Source organism: Onychomys torridus, chromosome 10 (genome assembly GCF_903995425.1).
Source record: "Onychomys torridus chromosome 10, mOncTor1.1, whole genome shotgun sequence".
NCBI lineage: Eukaryota > Metazoa > Chordata > Mammalia > Rodentia > Cricetidae > Onychomys > Onychomys torridus.
Genome location: NC_050452.1, coordinates 42,644,618 through 42,667,577, shown reverse-complemented (window position 1 = coordinate 42,667,577; position 22,960 = coordinate 42,644,618). Strand labels below are relative to the sequence as shown.

The 22,960-nt window shown below is 40.6% G+C and overlaps 1 protein-coding gene across 1 annotated transcript in view; it reads left to right on the top strand.

The window, feature by feature from the left end:
- The first annotated feature begins 479 nt into the window (after positions 1-479).
- Slc30a9 (solute carrier family 30 member 9) overlaps positions 480-22,960 on the top strand; it is a 50,798-nt gene continuing 28,317 nt past the window's right edge. The window contains exons 1-3 of the mRNA XM_036201127.1: positions 480-725; positions 9,687-9,851; positions 21,198-21,257. Of these exons, the coding sequence (XP_036057020.1) occupies positions 623-725; positions 9,687-9,851; positions 21,198-21,257 (328 nt within the window). The 5' untranslated portion in view covers positions 480-622. The remainder of the gene's footprint in view (positions 726-9,686; positions 9,852-21,197; positions 21,258-22,960) is intronic.

Below are 22,960 nucleotides of genomic sequence, written 5' to 3'. Positions count from 1 at the left end.
CCACAGAGATCTGCCTGCCTGTGCCTCCTAGGTGCTGGAATTAAAGGCGTGGCCACCACGCCTGGCTTCAGTAGTGTTATTTTGACGTGGGAATAGTTGAAACAAGCGAAGGATGCTCAAATTTCTCTCTGGGACTAGGCTGTTTCAAAACTGTTTCATCTTCGTGTACACATAGTATCACCAACAGGTAAAACCTTTCATTTCACGGGACGCCTCTAGTTTTGTTAGGCCACCACCGAGGATCCGAGGTTGAGTAACGGGAGCAAGGCGACCGCGGTGCGGAGGGTTCAAACCCTGCCTTCTCCTCCTTCGTCCCACCCCGCGGAGTCGGGGTGTATCCCTCCAACAACGCGACACGGACTTCCAAAGGCCAACCCCAGGTGGGAAAACACACGGAGGAAACGCAGTCTCCACCGCTGGCCGCCCCAGCCCCGCCCCCAGCTCGGCGTTTTCCGTCACTTCCGCCGTCGCGCCACAGCGCCACGACTTCCGGGTCGCTGAGGCCGCCGGCGGCGGCACGCACAGTCGTGTCCGCTGGGGTCCAGTCTATGGAGTCCGTTGGCGCGGCCGGCGGCTCGGAGGCAGGAGGCGGTGTCCGAGTGGGGGCCCCTGCCCCGCCAGGATGTTTCCGGGCTTGGCCGCCGCCGTCGCGGCGCACAGGTGCAGCTGGGCGACGCTGTGCAGGCTCGGTGGCGGCCGGGCAGTGGCCGGCGGCCGCAGCCAGGGTGAGTGACCGGCCGGGGCCGCTCCTGGCCTCGGCAGTTGACCAGCCTGCCCTTCCCCCAGTCCAGAGCCTGCGGGTCTCGCACGGTCCCCACAGGTGTCCCCCGCGAGCAGCGGCTGCAGAGTCGCCGAGGGGGGCCAGCGGGCGTGGGGACACCCGGGGGCGGATCCCCAGACCAGACCGGAGAGCTCAGTGGTGACCCACGGCGACCCAAACAGGCCGTGGGAAATGGCGGATCCCACCAGCTTGCAGGGTCCCCGGAGTTCGCCGCCGCGGTTTTCCCTGCCGCTTAGGTGGAGTGAGAGACTCCTGCGCTGTTGTGTTTCTTACATTTCTTAAATGTCCCCAGATCAAAGCGGATGCCCCGTGTGGATCTTAAGGCGTGGGCTTCTCACAGTTGTCGAATGAGCCTAGTTTGGGGACCGGACACCCAAAGAACTTTGCAGTTTCACTGAACAATCTTTTTGGTGAAAATGTCTCCTGAAACTGTATATAAGCCCTCCCTCATCCCCCCCCCCCCCTCGGGTGGCAGGGGGATTGAGTTTTGATCTTCAGCATTTCTTTCGCAGACAAACTTAAGTTGTTCGAGAATTTCTAAATTAGCACCAAACCTGTAAGCTCTTTTCCTGTTCACCTCCCTTGTTGCCATAGCTTGACATGTCACAGCTTGATATAGAGGACTCATAGCAGAGCCCAGAAGGGAGGGCACAGGACCAAATCCACCGCCCACCGGATCCCCCAGATCTTGGGGAGTTGCAAAGAGTGTTTACAGAAACGTTTCTCAAACATTCAGGTTTCAAACACTTGAGTGGAAGTCGAAAGCTGTTGCCGTTCAGGCTCTTGAGTGGTAAAAGCGGTAACAGAAGTAAGTATGTAAGTAAGGCAGAATACATTCATATCTTATTTGTAATGAATCTAAAAGCTGGCTCCTAAGACTGCAGATTAATTTATTACAATAACACTGGCTTTTAGTTTTTTTTTAGTGACAGAAAACTGTAGCTATGGAGTGGAGTTTTCCCCTATTGGCAATATGCCTGATAGTCTAAAGGACAGAATATACTCTATCCTAAAACCCCAAGTAAACTTTGGCATATTACACTGAAATTCATATAGTGGCTGCTAAATGTGGTCCACACTGCCCTTTCAGTGTTAGTGAAATGAGCTGAGATAGTGTAATTTCTCGTTCTTACTCTGTGGCTGTCACCAGGTCACATCTGTGCAGCACAGATAAGAATTGCCTATCTCATCCATTTGAGGGTAAATTGGCAAAGTTCTTTAGGATGTTTACTACAAAATGTTTGCATGTTTTTACACCTAAAACCCTTTTAGATTAAGATGTCACCTTTGTGGAAGTTTTGTTACAGTATTTGAGAGAGCAAGCTGTGATTAAATTAAATTTAAACTGTGATTAAATTTAAAAATCATGTGGCGAAAGTGCTGTTTAAGTTGGATGCATGCTACAAGAAAAACTATTTGAAGCTCATTTTTTTGTTTTGTTTTAGGAGGGGGGAGCCAGTATCCAAAACCAAATGATTTCCTTTCAGAAGAAATAAATTTTAGTTTCTGCTTCTAGAATGCTTACCTGTCTAGTTAAGGCTTCTAAAGCGTAAACAGAGGACAGACCAGGTATAGTGGTACATGCCTTTAATCCCGGCAGAGGCAGGTGGATCTCTGAGTTTAAGGCCAGCCTGGTCTACAGAGTGAGTTTCAGGACAGCAAAGGGTACACAGAGAAACCCTGTCTCGAAAAACAACACAACAAAAGAACAGAGGAGGAAACCACTGACTGATAAAGTTGAGAAACCTCTGTGAAAGCAAAGAAAAAAGGCAGTATTCAAGAGTTGAACCACATAGTGTAGTTTTGCATTGTTTGCTGGCCATATTTTTAAAAATAATTTTATTTTATGTGCATTGATGTTTTGACTATATGTTTGTGTGTGTGTGAGGGTGCCAGATCCCCAGGAACTGGAATTATAGACAGGTGTTAGCCGCCATGTGGGTGCTGGGAATTGAACCTAGATCCTCTGGAAGAGCAGCCAGTGCTCTTAATCCCTGAGCCATCCCTCCAACCCCTGGTAGCCATATTTTAAAAAGTAAGATGAAATTAATATACTTTAGCTAGTATATTAAAATATTCTGACATGTAATTAAAAAAAAAACCTTGAGCTGTTTTCTAGTTTGTGTTGTCTTCAGAATCCAGTGTGGATTTCACACTTACAGCCCATCAGTTTGGACTAGCCACACTCAGTATGTCTATTGACGGTATAGTTAGTATCTAAATATAAAGAATTTTTACAGACTACTATCCATAACAATACAAAAATGGACAAAGGAAATGAATGAAGCATATAGAATATGCATATAGAAGTGCAGATATGTTCTACAGACATAAAAATTATAGTTATGTATGTTTAAAGGATTTTAGTGCTAACTGCCTTATTCTGCATTGGCTAATTTTTCTTTCTTTCTTTCTTTTTTTTTTTTTGAAAAGGCCTATGAGAACCACCCATACAAGTAGAGGACATTTCTTTCTTTCTTTTTAAGGATTTATTTTATTTATCATGTACACAGGCCAGAAGAGGGTGCCAGATCTCACTACAGATGGTTGTGAGCCACCATGTGGTTGCTGGGAATTAAACTCAGGACCTCTCAAAGAACAGCCAGTGCTCTTAACCGTAGAGCCATCTCTCCAGCCCCACATTGGCTAAATTTTCTCTTTTTCTGTCTAAAGATTTGTGTGTGTGTGTGTGTGTGTGTGTGTGTGTGTGTGTGTGTAAGTATATGCACACATATGTGTGGGTATGTGTACTTGAGTGCACATGGAAGGCAACAGAGGGCATTGAATCACTTGGAGCTTGAATTACTGGCATTTGCTGTACTTAGCTGCTGAGCCATTTTTTCAGCCTCTCAGATTTTCTTACTGATAATATATCCTTTATGGGAGATGCAGGAACTCTGTTGTACTAATTGGCAGCAGAAGTGAACATTGTTCCATAAATACATATTGAAATTCATATTCAGTTCATTACTGTACTAATAAATTTATTAGTAGTTACATTATTTATATTAGATGCTTTTATTGATTTTTTTACCCCCTACCCCATCTTTTTGAGACAGGGTCTCAACATTTAGCCTAGGCTGACCTGGAACTTATGCTCTTCCTGTGTCTGTTCCCACATCTTGAGATTGCAGGCTGTTTCTACTTTTTCTTAACAAATGTTGAAGTAATTAAGCAAGACAGTAGAGATACAATCCAAGATGTGGTGCATGGAGTTGTCAGTATGTGCTCTTACTGCCCTGAGGGAAAAAGGGGTTGGAGGGGTGGCTTTTTTCATACTGAGTGTCCAGCCGTATCAGACGTGTTCTTCTGGGCTGGGCTACTCTGTCTTGCTCACACCTTTGCTAGATGAGTAGGCAGGATTTTCCTGCCATGTTGGCTACCAGAAAGGATGCAAGTAAACGGGGGCTACTGAGTGTTGCTATTACACAGACAGTCACATATCGTCTTTTAAAAAGTAAATTGACTTAAAATTTGTGTGTGTATGAGTGTTTGGCCTACATGTTTGTCTGTGTATCACATGTGTGCAGTGCTCATGGAAGCCAGAAGAGGGTATTGGATCCCCTGGAATTGGAATTGTAGAAGATTGTTAGCTGCCATGTGAATACTGGGAATTGAACCTGGGTATTCTGGAAGTGCTCTTAATCACTGTGCCATCTATCTAGATCTTAATGAAGCTCCAGATACCTTATTGATACTTATACTTTTAGTTTCTTCTTATTGTGCACTGGTTTTTGCTTGTTTGCTTTAGATAGGGTCTCTGTATAGCTCTGGCTATCCTGGAACTTACTATGTAGACCAGGCTGGAACTCACAGAGACCCTACTGCCTCCACCTTTCCAAGTGCTGGGATTAAAGGTGTATACTGCCACGCCTGGCTATCAAGTACATTTTTAATGATTGAAACTAGGTTGAGTTAGTCTCCCTTTTTCACACACATTGTAAGATGGGATTTTTTATTATTAAGAATTTCTAATGAGCATGGTGACGTATGCCTTTTGTTCCAGCACTCAAGAGGCAGAAGTAGGTGGATCTCTGAGTTTGAGGCCAGTCTGGTCTACAAAGCGAGTACCAGGATAGCTAGGGCTTTTTTTTACACAGAGAAACTCTGTCTCAGAAAAAAACAAAACAAAAACCAGACTCCTCGTGAGTTTGGCAGTGTGTGTATTCACGCTTGCGTGCACTTGGATGAACATGTGCAGGGGTGGAGGCCAGAGACAACCTTGGCTGTCGTTCTTCAGTTACCATCCACCTTGGTGTTGTTGTTGTTGTTGTTTGTTTTAGAAAGGATCTCTCCTGGCGTGGAGCTTCCCACGTGAGTAGACTGGCAGTGAGTCCTGGGGATCCTCTTATATCTGCTTCTCCAGCGGATGTCCCGCCTTTATGTGTGTATTGATGATTGAGTTCAGGTCCTCATGCTTATAAGGCAAGCACTTGATTGATTAAACTGTCAGCCAAACCAACTGCTTAGTTTTTAAAAAGTTACTTATTTTATGTGTGTGCATGTTTTGCTTACATGTATGTCTGTGTACTACAAGTGTACCTCGTTCCTGAGGATGCCAAAGAAAGGTGTTGGATCCTCTTGGTCTGGAGTTACAGTTGGTTGTGAGCTACCATGTAGGTACTAGGAATTGAACCTAGATCCTTTGGGAGAACAGCTAGTACTCTTAAACATTGAGCTGTCTCTCCAGCCATGTTATTAATTAGTTTTAAATGTCAGTGCTTTAGACTTTGGAAGGAAGAAACTACAGAAATAGTCTCTTAGGTAAGGAGACTGACTGAGGCCCTAAAATTAGCTAGGGACAAATCCAAACTACAAGACATCCTTTTGTTGGTTTTTATTGCAGATGTGACATATACATAACTGAATTGTCAGTTTGCAGGGAAGAAAATAGGGTGGTATTATTATTATTATTATTATTATTATTATTATTATTATTAGTCTCAAAGTGAAAGCCAAAGAAAATTAGTAGGAGACAAACTAGGTTGGAGACAAGCAAGCGGTGGGCACTAGCAGTGTCTCTCAAGGGCCACAGAAGCACTAACAGCAAAATAAAAGCTGAGCTTGTCACTAGATCCAATTGTTGTGACTAAACCCGTTAGATCCTAGGAGTTCTACAACTTAGATGAAAACAGCCCTTAGGTATGCAGCAGTGAGAAAACCTGTAGCACGAATCTTAGCAGGTCTTATTAATAAAAGCAAACCTGAAGCTGGTATTGGGTGAATGCTGGAAGATTAGAGAAACAGATCCAGCCACAGCTACCTCACCTCACCAATTCCTCAGCTGATCCTGTTTCCTCAGACTGGAAGCCTCTGTGTCCTCATCCAAATGGATCTCAGCTGAACTGCTGCTCAAAAGCCTAAAAGCTTAACCAGCTCTAGTTCCTGGTCTTCATGCCTTATATACCTTTCTGCATTCTGCCATCACCTCCTGGGATTAAAGGCGTGAGTCACCATGCCTGGCTGTTTCTAGTGTGGCTTTGAACTCACAGAGATCCAGGTGGATCTCTGCCTCCAGAATGCTAGGATTAAAGGTGTGTGTGCCACCATTTTCTGGCCTCTATGTCTAGTGGCTGTTCTGTTCCCTGACCCCAGATAAGTTTATTATGGTGCACAATATATTGGGCAACACAATAGCACCACAAAAACCCTGTTCAAGTAGAGCAGTAAGTGCCAGACTAAAGACTGATGTTCCATATGTAACTAATCTTAGATATCACCTTGAAGAAAGGGTATTAAGATTGGAAATATGTTTTACTATAATTCTGCCAGCAGGAATTAATATATTCAGCACTTCATCCCACAATGATTGATTACGTTTTCTGTTGCTGTGTTAGGTTTTATATTGGTTTTATTGAGTCAGATGTGGACCTGCGTAGTTTTGCCCTATAAGCAGTTTTCATTTGTGTATTAATGCCAAAGATATACTGAAAGCTGTTAATACCTGGCATTCTATTGAAATTAAAAAATTAAGGTTGTTTCCAAACAGCTAGCAGGGGAGTTGTCTAAGATAACTGTATTTTAGAAGGATTTGAAGAGACCTCTACTGGCCAAAATAAGACCATTTAGCATTACTTAAGACAGTGACTGACATGGATTGAAATATACAGCAAATTCTATTGAAATCTGGAATTGTAATGAAATGCACAAGCTAAAACCATGCCACTTCTGCAGCATGCTAGGCAATGCACTTACTATTTTGAGAATTGGTTCCTAAAAGGGAAGAATTAAACACTGAGCTAGACTTCAGCTGTACTACTGAGTAACCACAGAGTGGGAATTTTCTGTTTGAAGGTATTCTGACTGAGTGGAGACGTAATAAAATAGGAATACTACGATTTTAAAGCTGCCTAATGAGAAAATGGATCTAGCATTGAATAGCAGTAGACATTGTCATAAGTAAAGGGACAACTAGATACTAAGTGAGTTTTTCCTTTCACTGTGCTGGTCAAGGTCCAGCGCTCTGCCACTCAGGAGCAGTCCCAGCCCAGAAGAGCCAAGCTCCAGAGAGGTTTCATCACCACTTACTTCCAAGGTGTTCTGCATACAGCTGAATTCAGAAAAGGCCGTCTCACACACACTGACTTGTGGGACATAAGATAGGTTAAATACCACCATGGGAGTTCAGTCAGTAAAGCCCAGACTGGAAAACTGCCAGGCAGAAATTCAAACAACTTAGTTTATTCAATATTTAAAGAATGCAAATTGAAAAAAAAAAAGACATTGTATAGCTTTAAAATGCTTAAAAGAGATCTCAGGCACAGTATGGCTCTGTTCACATAGAAATGAAAAATCATATTTATGATAACTGGTCATAGACTTTTTCTTTTTTAGAGAATTATTTATTAATGTTGTTGTGTGGCTGTGTCTGATGTGCATTTGGAGGTATAAGAGCACACATGTTGGGGCTGGAGAGATGGCTCAGAGGTTAAGAGCACTGACTGCTTGTTCAGAGGTCCTGAGTTCAATTCCCAGCAACCACATGGTGGCTCACAACCATCTATGAGTTCTGGTGCCCTCTTCTGGCCTGCAGGCATATGTGTAGGCAGAACACTGTATACATGATAATAAATTAAAAACAGAAGAGCACACATGTCATGGTACACTTGTGGAGGTCAGAAGATAACACTCTAGGGTTGGTTCTTAGTGCTTTGCTCTATTGAGCCTTCTCATCTACTTGGACCCTCCCCAACCCACCCACCCCCACCCCCAGATTCGATGCTTTAGGGATAAGAAGTGTGCTGAAACTTAATAAGCTTAGGCAATTTGTTCTTTTAACATATTTGAGATGTTTTTAGGAAAACACAAATTATCACTATAGGCAAGTTTGACTTTACCAGTTGTGCTGAAATTTTTTTTTTTAATTTTTATTTATTTACCATGTATACAATGAGTGTTCCGCCTGCAGGCCAGGAGAGGGCACCAGATCTCCTTGTAGATGGTTGTGAGCCACCATGTGGGTGCTGGGAATTGAACTCAGGACCTCTGGAAGAATAGTTAGTGCTCTTAACCTCTGAGCCATCTCTCGAGCCCTTGTGCTGAAATCTTTTTTTTTTTTTTTGGATTCTCAGTCAGCAGGAAAGGCACACTAGATCCCAGGGCACAGGATTTCTCCCCGCTCCCCCTTTCTCATTATCCCTTGACCAGGCTGGCCTCTGCCTTCCCAAGTGCTGGGAGAAGTGCTTGTTTTCATATGCTCTTCCTATTTCCTAGTCTTCTTACTCTGCCTTAAGAATACCTACCGGTGGCCACAGTGAAGATGTGTTTGGTAGGTTACGTGTCTCAATGTGCAGGAATCCTCTACTGTTATTTTCTCTCTGGGCTTTGAGAAGTAGATGCTTATAACCAAAACCATATTGGACTCTTAGTGATTTATCAGATAGACAAAGGAATAAATTGACATCAGGGGGTTTCCCTCAAAGTGATTGTTTTGGAAATTCAGTTTTCAGGAATTAGACATTGTACCCCTCCAGCACCATGGTGCTGAGGATGGAAGGTAAGGACCTGTCCTCGAGCTATGTCCTCCACCCAAGTGTCAGCTCTTCAGTGCCCACTCAGTGCTCACCACCCGTGTAAAAACTGGGTTTTCTCTGATGACACGCTTGGGTTCATATAAAACCTTAGAAACGATCAATGTTATCCAAATGTTCTTGAGTTCTTTGGAAAGCTGGACTTGTGAGTTAGAGGAGATAGAGTTCATTTTTCTGTCACTTCAGTGCAGTGTGGAGTCTTTAAAGCCACTGTCAACCAAGATGCGCAGCTCGCATGCTTTGTGCCTCCTGTTCTTCTCCCAGTTACAGTTCCATGTGCAGGGCAGTCACCAAACGGTGATCTAATTAATTATCTGATTGAAAATCAGAGACAGCAGCTCACAGAAAGACGATGTGGAATAATTGTGAGCAGAAAGCCCTCATGACCACCCCTCACCCAGTCTGCCATCTATACATCATGCCAGTATACAAAGTAAGAGTGTCTGTGGCCGGGCGGCGGTGACGTGCACCTTTAATCCCAGCACTTGGGAGGATCTCTGTGAGTTTGAGGCCAGCCTGGTCTATAGAGCAATTTCCAGGATAGACCCCAAAATGACACAGAGAAACCCTGTCTCGAAAAACCAAAAAAAAAGAGAGAGAGAGAGAGAGAGAGAGAGAGAGAGAGAGAGAATCTACTATATACAATGTACCACCTTTTGGAATAATTGAATGACTGTTTTGCTTGAAATATATATATATATATATATATATATATATATATATATATATATATTCCATATCAATATAAATTAGGGAAAAGTTGAAATATTTGATTCTTATATCACTAAGGAAATGTCTCAAGGCAAGCATTTGGTTTGTTAACTGTATATTTGAGAATTGTTTTGAAATTAAAGTGATTTTTTTTTTCCTCTTAGGAAAAAATTTAATGACATTTGGAAACTTTACATACATGGTTCCCAACAGTCACCCACATGTCTGTACTCTAAATAGAGTCAAGTTGTACTCTACAGATTTCCACAAAGGAGGGCAGGGATCACAGACTCCAAAAGCTGAGAAAGTCCCAACACTCAAGGAAACAGGTATGTGTAAATAGAACGCTTCTTAAAATTTCCTGTGTATTGGAGAGTATAAAATTATTTACTTCTTGAATAATAGAACTTGCTTCTAAAACTGTCTGGACTGGTGCATGCATGTGTGCGTGCGTGTGTGTGTGTGTGTGTGTGTGTGTGTGTGTGTGTGTGTGTGTGCGCGCGCGCACGCGTGTGTAAGTGTGCACGCACATGCATGTGTATGCATGTGTATGCATGTGTGGAGCTAAGAGGACAGCTTTGTGATGTTGGTACTTCTTCCATCTTTCTGTGAAGGATCAAACCTGGCTCACCAGACTTGCATAGAAAGTGCTTTTATTCACTGAGCGTTTCATAAACCATAAACCCATCAGCTTTTTTTTTTTTATTTTGAGACAAGATTACGTTCCCCAGGCTGGCCTTGAGCTCACAGCAAGAGTCTGCAGCCAGGCTCTCTGCTTCCCAGACAGGAGGAAGAGCTGGGTGGGGAACAAGACGTGGCACCTGTTTGATGTCAACTCATTTGCCAGGTGAGCTGTCATGCCACTGGCAAATGCTCAGGATGGAGGATGTCCCAGTAGGGGGTCTGTCAGTGTCTATGAGGAGGCCTGAGCAGAGGCTGAATTTGTTTTTAAAGTTTTGGAGGCTGGCTTGTTGCAAAATGGCAAACAGGTTGCAAAGGAGGGAACCTGAAAGCCGTAATGCAAGTAAGTGTTTAGCTATATGAAGGACAGGGCTTTTTTCTATTTGTTATTTTATGAGCATTGATTGGTGTTTTGCCTGCATGTATGTCTGTGTGAGGGTGTAAGATCCCTGCGAACTTGAGTTACAGACAGGTAAGCTGCCATGTGGGTGCTAGGAGTTGAACCTGGGTCTTTTGGAAGAGAGCCAATGCTCTTAACCACTGAGCCATCTCTCCAGCTCCATTGTTTGTTTGTTTTTAATCCAGGGCCTTGCACATCATAGGCAATTGCTAATATTGAGCTACATCTTCTAGTATCAACAACACTTTTTAAAAGGAGTACGTGAACTAATTAGAACTTGGTAATTGAGTTAATAAAGGAGAAGGTCATATACAGAACAATGCCAATTATGTAAATGATTTCATTGATTTCTAAAATTGCAAATATCAGACTAGTCAGATGACTCAGTAGGTAAAGATACTTGCTGTATGAACCTGAGTTCAGTCCCCATAATCCAGGCTGAGTTGAAGGAAAGATCCAAGTACAAAGTCGTTCTTTGACTTGTACATGTGTGCTGTGGCATGTGTCCCTGCTAGTCTACTTTGAGACATCCTCTTTCCTTACCTGGATTACGCAGCAGAGTCCTGGGTCTTAGTTTCTTTTCTATTGCTATGAAGAGACCATGACCAAGGGAACTCATAAAAGAAGGCATTTAATTGGGAGTTTTCTTACAGTTTCAGAGGGTGGAGAGTGGGGTGGCAGACAGGCATGGTGCTAGAGAAGTTGCTGAAAGTTACATTCTGATCAATAGGCAGAGAGAGAGAGAGACACTGGGCCTTTGAAACCTCACAGCCAACCCCTCGTAAACACCTTCTCCAACAAGGCCACACCTAATCCTTCCTAAACAGTTCATCAGTTGGGGGTGGGGGCAAACATTCAAATATGTGAGCCTGTGGGGGGCATTTTTATTCAAAATATAACAGCTTGCTTCTACTCTTTGCTTCTGTACCTGTTTTCCAGATAGCCAAAATGGTCTTTAAAAACCAGATTGTATCACTTCCTTTTAGAGCTTCCCCTTGACTTCCATTTATCCACAGAACAAAATTTACTCAAATAAAAAATTCAGTATCTTCCTTTCAAAGTCTGCCATTGTGATGTCTATTCTTGCTTGTCAACTTGACTACATTTGGAATGAACTAAAACCCAAATGACTGGGCATGCCTGTGAGGGACTTTTTCGTAATTAAATCATTTGAAGTGGGAAGACCCAACTCTAATTAGGATCTTTGAGGTGGGAAGATACACCTTTATTCATGCATGCATGTATGTGTGTGTGTATTTTTTGTGTGTTTTGAGACAGGGTTTCTCTGTATAACTATGTCTGTTGTTCTGGAACTTACTCTGTAGACCAGGCTGGCCTGGAACGTGGATATCTGCCTGCCTCTGCCTCCCAAGTACTGGGAATAAAGGCCTGTGCCACCACTGACATTGGAAGATATACCTTTACTCCAAATCTTTTGAGGTGGGAAGATCTACCTTTAATCTGAGCCATACCTTCTGCTGGCAGCCTCTATAAAGGACATGGAAGAAGGAAGCAAGTCCATCCCTTCACTGGCATTAGAACCTACTTCTTCAGGATTCCAGTGTATACTGAAGACTAGCTGAGCCTGGTCTTCCAGCCACATGGACCAAACACTGTGGATTCTTGAACCTTCTGGTGGACAGACAGCCAAGTTAGACTAGATGGAACACAACCTGTAAGCCATTCTAGTAAATCCTCTGACCTCCACACACATGTCATAGCACACGTGTGTACACTCACATATATGCACATATACACACACAAAATTAATTGACTGAAATTTTTTAAGGAATTGGATATCAATAGTTGAAGGAATAAAAAGTGTAATGAGTCTCTAAGTTCCAGAATTCAGCATGCTTATTATTAAAACACAGTAAAGGAAGAAACAATTGATAAGATGACATAATTAAGGGCAAAGTATATTGTATAGTGGTTTCCTTAGGTAAACATAAACTCAGACAAAAATATTGAATGTTGGTTCCACTATACAGTATCTTTAAAGTTGACATCCATGAGTTTGTTTCCTTTTTCTCTAAGGACTGTAATAAAAATTTGAGTTTAATTATCTTATAGTAGAAATACATTGTTTATTGACAGTTTTATTTTGGGCTCTTTTTCAAGATTTGCCTAGGCCAAATTAGACCTTGTTAGCTATCAGATAGACACCAAGTAATTGCTTGATTGAAAGATAATTTATATACTTAAGAGTTTGAGATTGACTTTTGAATAATTCAAATCACATGGTGAAGTCAGGAGCAGCTCATTAAGGAGCAGAGGCTTGCTAAGACGTCCTTAAATTTTTAAGGAGCATTCAGATGGTTTGAATTTTAGTAAAATTAGTTTTAATTTTACTAATGACAGCAGATGTGTGGCAAACAGCCAGAATTTGAGCTTAAAACAAATGTCTAGAGGTATTCATGGATAGAATATCTGATTATTTGTGGAAATTATGAAGATTCTATACTAGCAAGTAGTGTGAGTTTATTAAGATGGTTGTGGTTTGTAAAATAAGTATTCATGCATGTGTTTGAGCCATTTACTAACCTCCTTGTTTGTACTTCATAGCATTATATATATAGTAACATCTAGACAGTTCATAATGAGAATATTCACAAGTTTTCATCTGAGAGCACCTTATTTTATGTGCTGTGGTTAAATGATCATTGTGGGAGTAAAGTGGTGTTTCTGAAGCTTTTGAAAAATTTTAGTTTAGACAGAATTGCTATAGTCTGAGACCAGCCTGTACTATACCAGATCAGAAGCTGTCTCAAACAAAACAAAACAAAACAAAACAAAACAAAACAAAACAGATTGAAGCTCTAGCTTATATTCCATAGGCATTTAAGAGAGAGAAGGTAGAAAGATAATAAGTAATTCATAGAGAGAATGGAGGGCTGAGGAAATTGATCAGAGGATGCAGTGTTTCCCATCAAGTGTGAGAACTGGAGTACAGATCCCCAGAATCCTATAAAGATAGATGCAGTAGAGCACCTTTGATCCTAACATGCCTACAGCACAGGTAGGTAGAGATGGGTGAATCCAGAAGCTCATGGGCCAGCTTGCAGTAGCAAGCAGCAAGAGGGTAGAAGTTGTCCTCTGACCTCCACATGATGCATGTCTATTTTTGTCCTACAGTAACATTGAAATGTGCACATACACCACACAGAGACATCCCACACCTACAATTTTTTTTGAGAGAAAATGGCCTTCAGAATTTGAGAAAAACAAGATTCCTTAATTAGAAGTATACTTTGAATCAGTTGGGAATGTTGGCATATGTGTTATATGAATATAATATTACCCAAGTAAGCAGGACGTGCAGAACAAGCAACTTCCAAAACTACAGAAATGACAGAGACAGGTGGCTGCCTGGGTAGTCCCACAAGGTTCCTCTACAACGTTGGGACATCCATCTTCGGCCTACTGGCCTAGAATACCTGACAGACTTTTCTTTGAAGCAGGAATTTTGAAAGACTGCCCTACCTTCTCTTGGCAAAGATCAGCAGTCACCCTCTTTTGTGTCTGGACAGCATGCTGTCAGTAGTCAAGGCAAGCATAGTTTCTTGCCGTGACTAACTGCCACAATGAACATAAACTCCAGCCAGGCGGTGGTGGTGCACACCTTAATCCCAGCACTTGAGAGGCAGAGGCGGGTGGATCTCTGTGAGTTTGAGGCCAGCCTGGTCTACAAAGTGAGAAAGGCTCCAGGAAAGGCTCAAAGCTACACAGAGAAACCCTGTCTCGAAAAAACAAAAAAAACAAAAAAAAAAAACAACAACAAAAACAAAAAGTCCATATGGAATTTCTTCAGTATCCATCATCTTCTTTGAAGTAGATTGGTGCTGCCAGGAGTAGACATATTTCACTGTCATGAAAAGCTTTATGTTATTAAAATATCTTCAATGTCATATTCTGTAAGTCTCTGAAGTATCTAAAGTATATCTGTTTGACTTTGAAAACATACCTAACATGACTACAAGTTTGATTGTTATAGATGACTAACTACTAACTTGCATTTCTTAATTGTCCTAAATAGTTTATAATAATAGCTTTCAAAGACTAGAACTTTACATTTTTTAATCTGCATAGATATAATGCCTTAAACAAGAGTAGAAACATATATTCAGTATACTAAGACAAAAGTAATCTTAAATTTTTATCAGTATACAAAAATCTTTACCAATGTAAATGAGACTAGTAGTTGCTTTTTAGTTTAGATTCTACCCTTTTTATCCTATCATTCCAATATCCCCCATTTTTTCTTTTCACAAAGAGATCCTTGAATCTAACCTCCTTTGCTTATTTTTTTTCCCTGACCATGACCAGTAACAACTTTCAACTAACCCTTCTAAGCAATGATAAACATTCATAACCCACCAAATGACCAAAACCACCCACCCCACCTCTCGAGATGTGGACGTCATGTTCTTAAAATTACTTCCTGCTGTTTGGGAGCAACAGCATCTTTAGGGACCACTGAGAAAACTGGGATAATGGTCAAGTCCTGGGAGAGCTATCTGTAGTTTTGTTGTTGTTTTTGTCCAGTCTCTGTGCAATGGTAAAGTGTAGAGTTTATCTGAAGCCCTTCCTGGAGTAGTCTGTGAGGTAGGACCATCTCAGCTAGCCACTTTGAAGTTGTTTAGGATGCAGATTTTTGAGGAAACTGCAACAGAGGCACTCTGAGAGGCTGGGTGGATCACCTGGGCTGCTTGTCCTCATTGGTGTCTGGTCTTTTTTTTTTTTTTTCTGGAAACAAATAAACTTCTTTGTATAAAAGTAACATACATATCTATATTAACAGAAGTATGGAATGTGCAGTATGCACAAATTAGCTAAAGATGATTTTCTGTTTTCTGTTTGATCAGGTAAAAGACATCTTGTCAACTTGGATTATATACTCAAACTGTAATATAAATCTCCATCAATGCCATATGAAAGGATGGCATGTAATATAAGTCATGAGGACTCCGTAGCCAACAGAATTTATCACATCTCATTCAATTCAGAACTGTTCCCATTGTAGAGGGATAAGCATATATGTCACCTGTCTTGGGGTTTTTCTTAGTTTCTTCCTTCATGTCTGCAGCCACAATTTTCAGGTGGTCTCCTCCAGTCAAATTTGATCTTTTTTAATTTTGAAGAAATCCATAGCCTTTCAGTTCCTGTGGAAAAAAAGACACAACCTCTCCTCCAACACAACACATTTCCTGACTTCCACTCTGAAGTTAAGACATTCTTAGAAATATGTAAGCTGGTTTAATTTAGCAGTTTTCTCTACAATCCAGTGTCTTTCAGCAGTGTTCATCATTTGTTCATCAGCATTCAAAAAATTCAAAGTCAGCAAAGCACCATACAGGATCCAGACACCCAGAGTATTTCCCATTCTTACATGGCTTATTTTTATATCATTTTACTCTTTCTTTTTTTCTTTTCTTTTCTTTTTTTTTTTTTTAAGATTTATTTATTATGTACACAGTATTCTGCCTGCATGTATCCCTGCAGGCCAGAAGAGGGCACCAGATCTCATTACAAGTGGTCGTGAGCCACCATGTGGGTGCTGGGAATTGAACTCAGGACCTCTGGAAGAGCAGTTGGTGCTCTTAACCACTGAGCCATCTCTCCAGCCCCCACTTTACTCTTTCTTTAAAGACTTTACTGTATGATTTTTAAACTATTTTTATTTCTATGACTGTCTATACCCATTTTATTTTCTTCAGCATCTAAACACATTTTTAAAGATTTATTTATTTATTTATTTATTATTATGTATACAGTGTTCTGCCTGCATGTGTCTCTGAAGACCAGAAGAGGGCGCCAGATCTCAATACAGGTGGTTGTGAGCCGCCATGTGGTTGCTGGGAATTGAACTCAGGACCTCTGGAAGAGCAGTCAGTGCTCTTAACCTCTGAGCCATCTCTCCAGCCTCTAAGCACATTTGTAAGCCTATACTATACCTGTTGTTTTTTTTTTAATCTGGACCTGACTTTTTGCATGCTTGCAGCCTTTCTCTGACTGTGCAAGTCAAACCATGAATGGCCAGGCCATCTGCAGGGCTTCTCTGCTTAGCACATGGTGCTGGTGGCTGGCTCTACCCTCCTCAGGTTGGTTCAGCAGACTACCTGACTGGTTCTGGGCTGCAGCTACTGTTTGCCCTTCTGTGAGAGCCAAGCCTCACAGCCACAGGCATTGGCTGAGCCACGTTACCGTCCCCAGCTCTGGGAAATTGGTGGGCCCACACTGCAGCAGACTTTCTACCTAGTGCCAAGTAGCATGCCAGCAACTGCACATCAGGACCTCTTAAAGGAGCCACTCCTGCCTCTATACCACAAGCACTGTGACTGCCTAGAGACCTCATTTACCAGGAAGCCATGTCCAGCTCCATGTTGGGGACTTCCCCACCCCCCCCCCCCAACCCCCGGCTTTCTCAGGCCCTATGTGGATATACATGGTCTCCACATTGGGCACCAAATGATGTTTGTCAGTTTAGCAGCTGTACATGGGTCTACTTAATTACCATCTGCTGTCCCACAGCTCTGCAGTAAGCAACCCACTTGCCACTCAGGCCACAGCCTGGAGGGACTTCTGGTCCCACAACCCTGGCTCTGCCATGGCTATGATAGGTAGGTTTTACTAAATCTCTATTGTTCTATTTATCTACAAAAGACTTGGGAGTCAGATATTGGGGTGAAAACCTGCAAGATCAGAGAAGCCAAGAAGCAATCAGCTGACCTTCCTTTTTGGCCAGGGTCTCAGCAAGAGATGAGTTTCTCCACTCTTCTGAAACTAAAAAGAAGTTCTGAACTCCAGGTCCCACCCTTTAATCCTGTGCATCTCTCCATATTCCTGTTTCCTCCAGACTCTGTAGCTGCTTCTGGCTTCACCCCCTGAACCAAGTTGATTCATTTAATTAACACAAATGCAAACTTGGGGTTTGAAGTGTGTTCGAATACCCCGCAACAAGTACATTTGGACTATTGAGCAGGCTAAGAAAGAGAATCCATCCAGATATCTAGAGAAACCAGAGTGGAAAACCAGACAGTTCTACTGAAGAGCTGCCCAACAGAGCCCAGAATGCCATGTGTCTAGTTGTTGCTCATTTGAAATCAATATTTTATATCAGCCATATGCAGAAGACCATGGGAATGCTCCTTGGGAGTGATAGCTTTGAAATCATGAGAGGAAAACTGAGCGTTACTCTGCAGTTTCATGCTGATTTAAAGGTGAAAATAAGCGTGTTATTATGCATAAAAATGGATGTTACAAACCAGCCCACTCAGACTTAAGAACATTGTTAAATTAGACATTTCCTTAAGTTGCAAAATAAACTCAGGGAAATCAGAATATGATCGATAAGATTGTGAAGAACAAGAAATGGGTAAATCATGTTGATAAAATTAAGTATTAATAATAGAAATAATGTTCTTTTGGTATTTAATATTAAAACTTTAATCTAGAGTGGTATGTAAGATTTTTCTTGTTATAGAGTGGAGATACTGACTATTCTTTGCAGAGGCTGAAAGATTTACAGGAAATAGTCTATGTATACTAAATTAAAGAATATAAATGTAAGTTTATAAATTCCAAACCAGCAGTTGGAGGGTGGGATGGGAGGAACACATGGAAAATCGATTGTTTCTAAGAATGGATGGCAGGAAATGTGAAATACAAAATAAAAGCAAAGAAAAAGGACAGTAACCTGGGAACAAACACCACAATCAAATGGTTGTATTTAATTCTGTGGTGTATCATTTAAATGTGTGCATGTTGCAAAGAGGTGGAAACACAGACTTCCTTTGTATTCTGGTCCTCTCCCTGTCATCTGCTCCAAGACTTGTTCTTGTGATTTATCTTCTAACTGTACCAGCAATTTTTCCCTTCCTTGATTCTGTTCTCTCAGCTTCTGCTGAAAACCGGATGGTATTCTTTCTCGGTGCTTGCCTCTTCCGTTGCCTCATCCTCATTTTTCCACAGAAAGTACTCATCAGGAGGTTCCCATGGCTTTCATGTTGCTAATTACTCAGTATTTGCTCCGAGCCCCTTCGTATTGTCTCACTGTAAAATACACAGATGCCTATTTATGAATCAGATATCATTGTAAACATGAAGGCAGTGTAGAAAACAATTAACAGAGCACATCGGACCAGTAGAAATGTCTTAGGTTTCGATCCTGACTGTTTCCAGGTCTAAGATATCAGCTGTGCAGTTATAGGACCTCTTTGCCTGTTTGCTCATAAAAAGGAAATTGTAGTTGTGTGACTTTGGGGAACATTACATAGCTTCTCTCTGCTTCAGTTTCTTTGTAATAATGCCTATGCCAAAGTGATTTTGTGGGAACTAAATATAGTAGGCCACATAAGTATGTTGAATAATGCACGGCACCAGTTAAATGCTGAGTAGATATTGTCTACAGTCAAGCTATGATTAAAATATGGAATCCTCTTACTGAATAAAGTCATAGTAAAGAAAAATGTTTTAAGGGTGAATGAAGTTTTATTGTAAAATATATTTTATATATTTATGTATCTTTAATAATTTAAATTATTATCTTTAAATACATATATCAATATATGTGTTACATATTTATACATTGTGATATTATTTTAAAGTTAAAAATAAAATTAGAATTTTGGAATTCACTAACCTGCCTAAGAACTTTTTGATAGCATCCATCTCTGATTAGCGTTTACCATGTGTATCCAAGTCATTATCCTGAAGATTGCTGCTTTAGTGCCTTCGTTTAAAAACACAAACAAGCGAGCTGAGGAAGTGCTGGAGATAGGGCTCATGGTTAAGAGTATGGTTAAGGGCTGGAGAGATGGCTCAGTGGTTAAGAACACCGACTGCTGTTCCAATAGGTCTTGAGTTCAATTCCCAGCAACCACATGGTGGCTCACAACCACTTGTAATGAGCTCTGGTGCCTTCTTCTGGCCTGCAGGGACACAAGCAGGTAGAATACTGTATACATAATAAATAAATAATCTTTAAAAAATAAAAAAATAAATAACACAACTACTTGTTTGAGCTGGAGAGATGGCTCAGAGGTTAAGAGCACTGACTACTCTTCCAGAGGTCCTGAGCTCAATTCCCAGCACCCACATAGTGGCTTACAACCACTTGTAATGAGATCTGGTGCCTTCTTCTGGCTTGTAGTCACATATGCTGTATACGTAGTAAATAAAGAAATCTTTTAAAAAATTTAATTTTTTTTTAAAAGTATGATTAAGTCCTCTTGCAGAGGATTCAGGTTCAGTTTCAGTACCATCATCAGTTGGCTTCACAGCCTTACCTCCAGTTCCAGGGGATCTGATGCCCTCTTCTGGCTTCCACAGGCTCCTGCATGCATGTGGTGTTCATGAACTCACGAAGGCATACACATCACATAATTAACAAATACATCTTGCAGAAGGGAGGTGAAGGGAATAGCTTAGTCTAAATTACTTAGTCTATTTTTTGAACTTTGTTGTGAGATAGCTTTATGTGTACTTCTTGAGGTTTTGTTTGTATTTTCATTAAGGTTTTTTGCAAGATTTATCCTGACTATTGGTGTATGTGTGTGGTTAGTATTTTCAAAGAGATAATTATGGCAATGGGCTGTTGTATGAATTAAAGAAGTTGACACAGCAGTAGTATTTGGCTCGTAGTGAGAGCTTAAAGAAAGATAGCCATTATTAGGTTTCTCACCACTGTGTATAAAATGACCAGTGAATGTAACATTCATAGTCTGTCCTTTTGCTGCTGGGCATTTTGTTGTTGCAGTTTTTGAATACCACACTCCTCTCTTCTGTTGCCCTTGTACAAGGACTTTTTTTTAGCTCGATTGATCTGGAAAAATGACTGGGTCATAATTTTGATAGTTGCTGTGCCTGTTGCCACAAGCAGCCATATTCCCATCCTTCCACACCTTTACCTAAATTGGGTGTTATGGTTTTTCCGTTTTCCCTAGTGTAATGGTTGTAAATTGGAATTCTTTGGTTTCATTTGGATTCAGTTAATGAAATAATCCCCTTTTCATACATGTAATGGTAATGCATAATTGTTTTTGTATGCGTGTTCGTTCTAAAGCTTATTTTAATGAATTTTTTTTTTTCTTTTTGGTTTTTCAAGACAGGGTTTCTCTGTAGTTTTGGTGCCTGTCCTGGATCTCACTCTGTAGACCAGGCTGGCCTTGAACTCACAGAGATCTCCCTGGCTCTGCCTCCCCGAGTGCTGGGATTAAAGGTGTGTGCCACCACCTCCCAGCTCTTGTTTTCCTATTTTAAATTCACCTACACTTTCAATATTAGATGGAACACATCAATGCTTTGTCTTACCCTTTAAAACAAGTCCTTGACAGTTTTCTGCAAGGCTTTGGCGTGTGTGCGGATGCTGAGTTTACTGAATGCTTTGTCTTTATTCTTGACATGATTCCATGCCTTTTTCTTCTGTAGTTCATTAATGAGGGGATAAATAGCTTATGTGAAGTTTGATACCCTTATGTTTTGTAGAGTGGATTCAAATAGTTTGTGATAATATGATCATTGTTACACATTGTAATAATAAGTTACAGTTTTATTGGAAAACTTCAATGTAAACTTGTCTTAATAAACTTTACAGCAGAAAATATAGGCGCAGAACTCAAAGCTCCACTTAAACAAGACCCTCTCCAAGTAAGAGGTAAATATATTTTATTTGATGTTTTAGTGTGTGGGTATATATAAACATACAGAATTTATGTGGAGGTCTGTTATGTTATTCTAAGAACGTAGTTATAGTTTGCTTTTATTTAGATAGATTGACCATAAATTTTTATCCTATTTGTATGCTACTTTATGATGAAGTTTATTTTTCATTTAATGACAAATATTTTAAAAGTATAAGGAACCAAAGTCTTCAGTTTGTTTTATTATTTTTAGAAAAGTAATGTTGTTAAAGAACAAGAGGCCAATACTTTCAGCTATAGTTTGTTTAGATTCGGGTGGAGTTTGGCTGTTAATTCATAAAGTCAGGAGGTCTGTGCCATTTGCTGCACTGTAGTGTCAGAGGAAACAGGCTCAGTTTTGGCCCTCACTTACTAGCTGTCTAATCTAAGGCAATGTATTTAACCCTCTGACATTTAGCTTACTTCTCCATAAGATGGTAAAAATAAAACTTACTCATCAGGGGGTCTTTGAAGATTACACGTGCAAATAGTTAAGTAATCAAGAGTCATCAGCATTTGGACTGTGTGCGTGTGACTTGCCTGTGATTGCAGCCTGTCAGAGGCTGGGGCAGCATCCCAAGTTACGTGGTGAAACCTTCTTTCCATTAAAAAAAAATAGTGCTGAGATGGCAGTGACCACTGCCACCATCATCCATAACCTGGCCTGGGATAGGCCAGCAGGAATTACCAGCTATCTTGAAGGATTTTTTTTTTTTTTTTTTTTTTTTAAAGAATGAATCCTTTTAAGGAAAGATGTAATTTTCCTTTCAGTACTAGGATAGCTCATAGCCAGCTTTTTAGTTTTAGAGTGATGGAAATAAAGTTTCTTAGAGACTTGAAATTTAGGCAGAAAGTAACCTGAATGTCTTTATATATTTCTTCAAATAATGTTTTGGCTTTTGTATTGAACTTCATTCTTAAAATGTTCTTAGTAAGACATATTGTGCATTTAATTTTAGTGATGATGTATTATTGTTTTCAGAGGGCTTTTTTTTAACCCACATAAATGAGTCATTTTTAGACATAATTTCGCTCTTTCAATTTGGAAATAAACTAGAAGACTAGGATTGAGAGATAGCATCTATTATGGAGAGAGTACGACAGTTTAATGCAGAACACAAGCTTCTGCTGTCTTCATCTTGTTCAGATGTTTGTATAGTTATGTATGACATGTGACAGAAAGTCTTACTCTGTATGCTTTTTTTTGTTGTGGTTGTTTTTGGAATTTTTGTTTGTCTTTTGAGATGAGGTTTCTCTGTGTAACAGTCCTGGCTGTCCTGGAACTTGCTTTGTAGACCAGGCTGGCCTCAGATCCACTTGCCTCTGCCTCCCAAGTGCTGGGATTAAAGGCATGTGCCACCCTGCTTACATGCTTTATTGATATAGAGAGGTAGTATATAATTTTATAACTCACAAACTATAGTCTGTATTCTATTTTTGTGTTTGGCAGTTTGATACCCAACAGTTAGACAGTAGTTTAGTAGAAGGCAATATTTTCCAGTAATTTATAAACTTTCTGCCATTTTTGATTGATAGAAGTATTTCTTAGTTCTCTTCAGTCTTCTTGTGTGAAATTATCCATTAGCCTTAAGTTTTTTTAACAAGAAATGTTACTTAATGACCTAGAAAACATATAGATTATTATATATAAGGGAATCAAAACATTTTATTAAAGTTC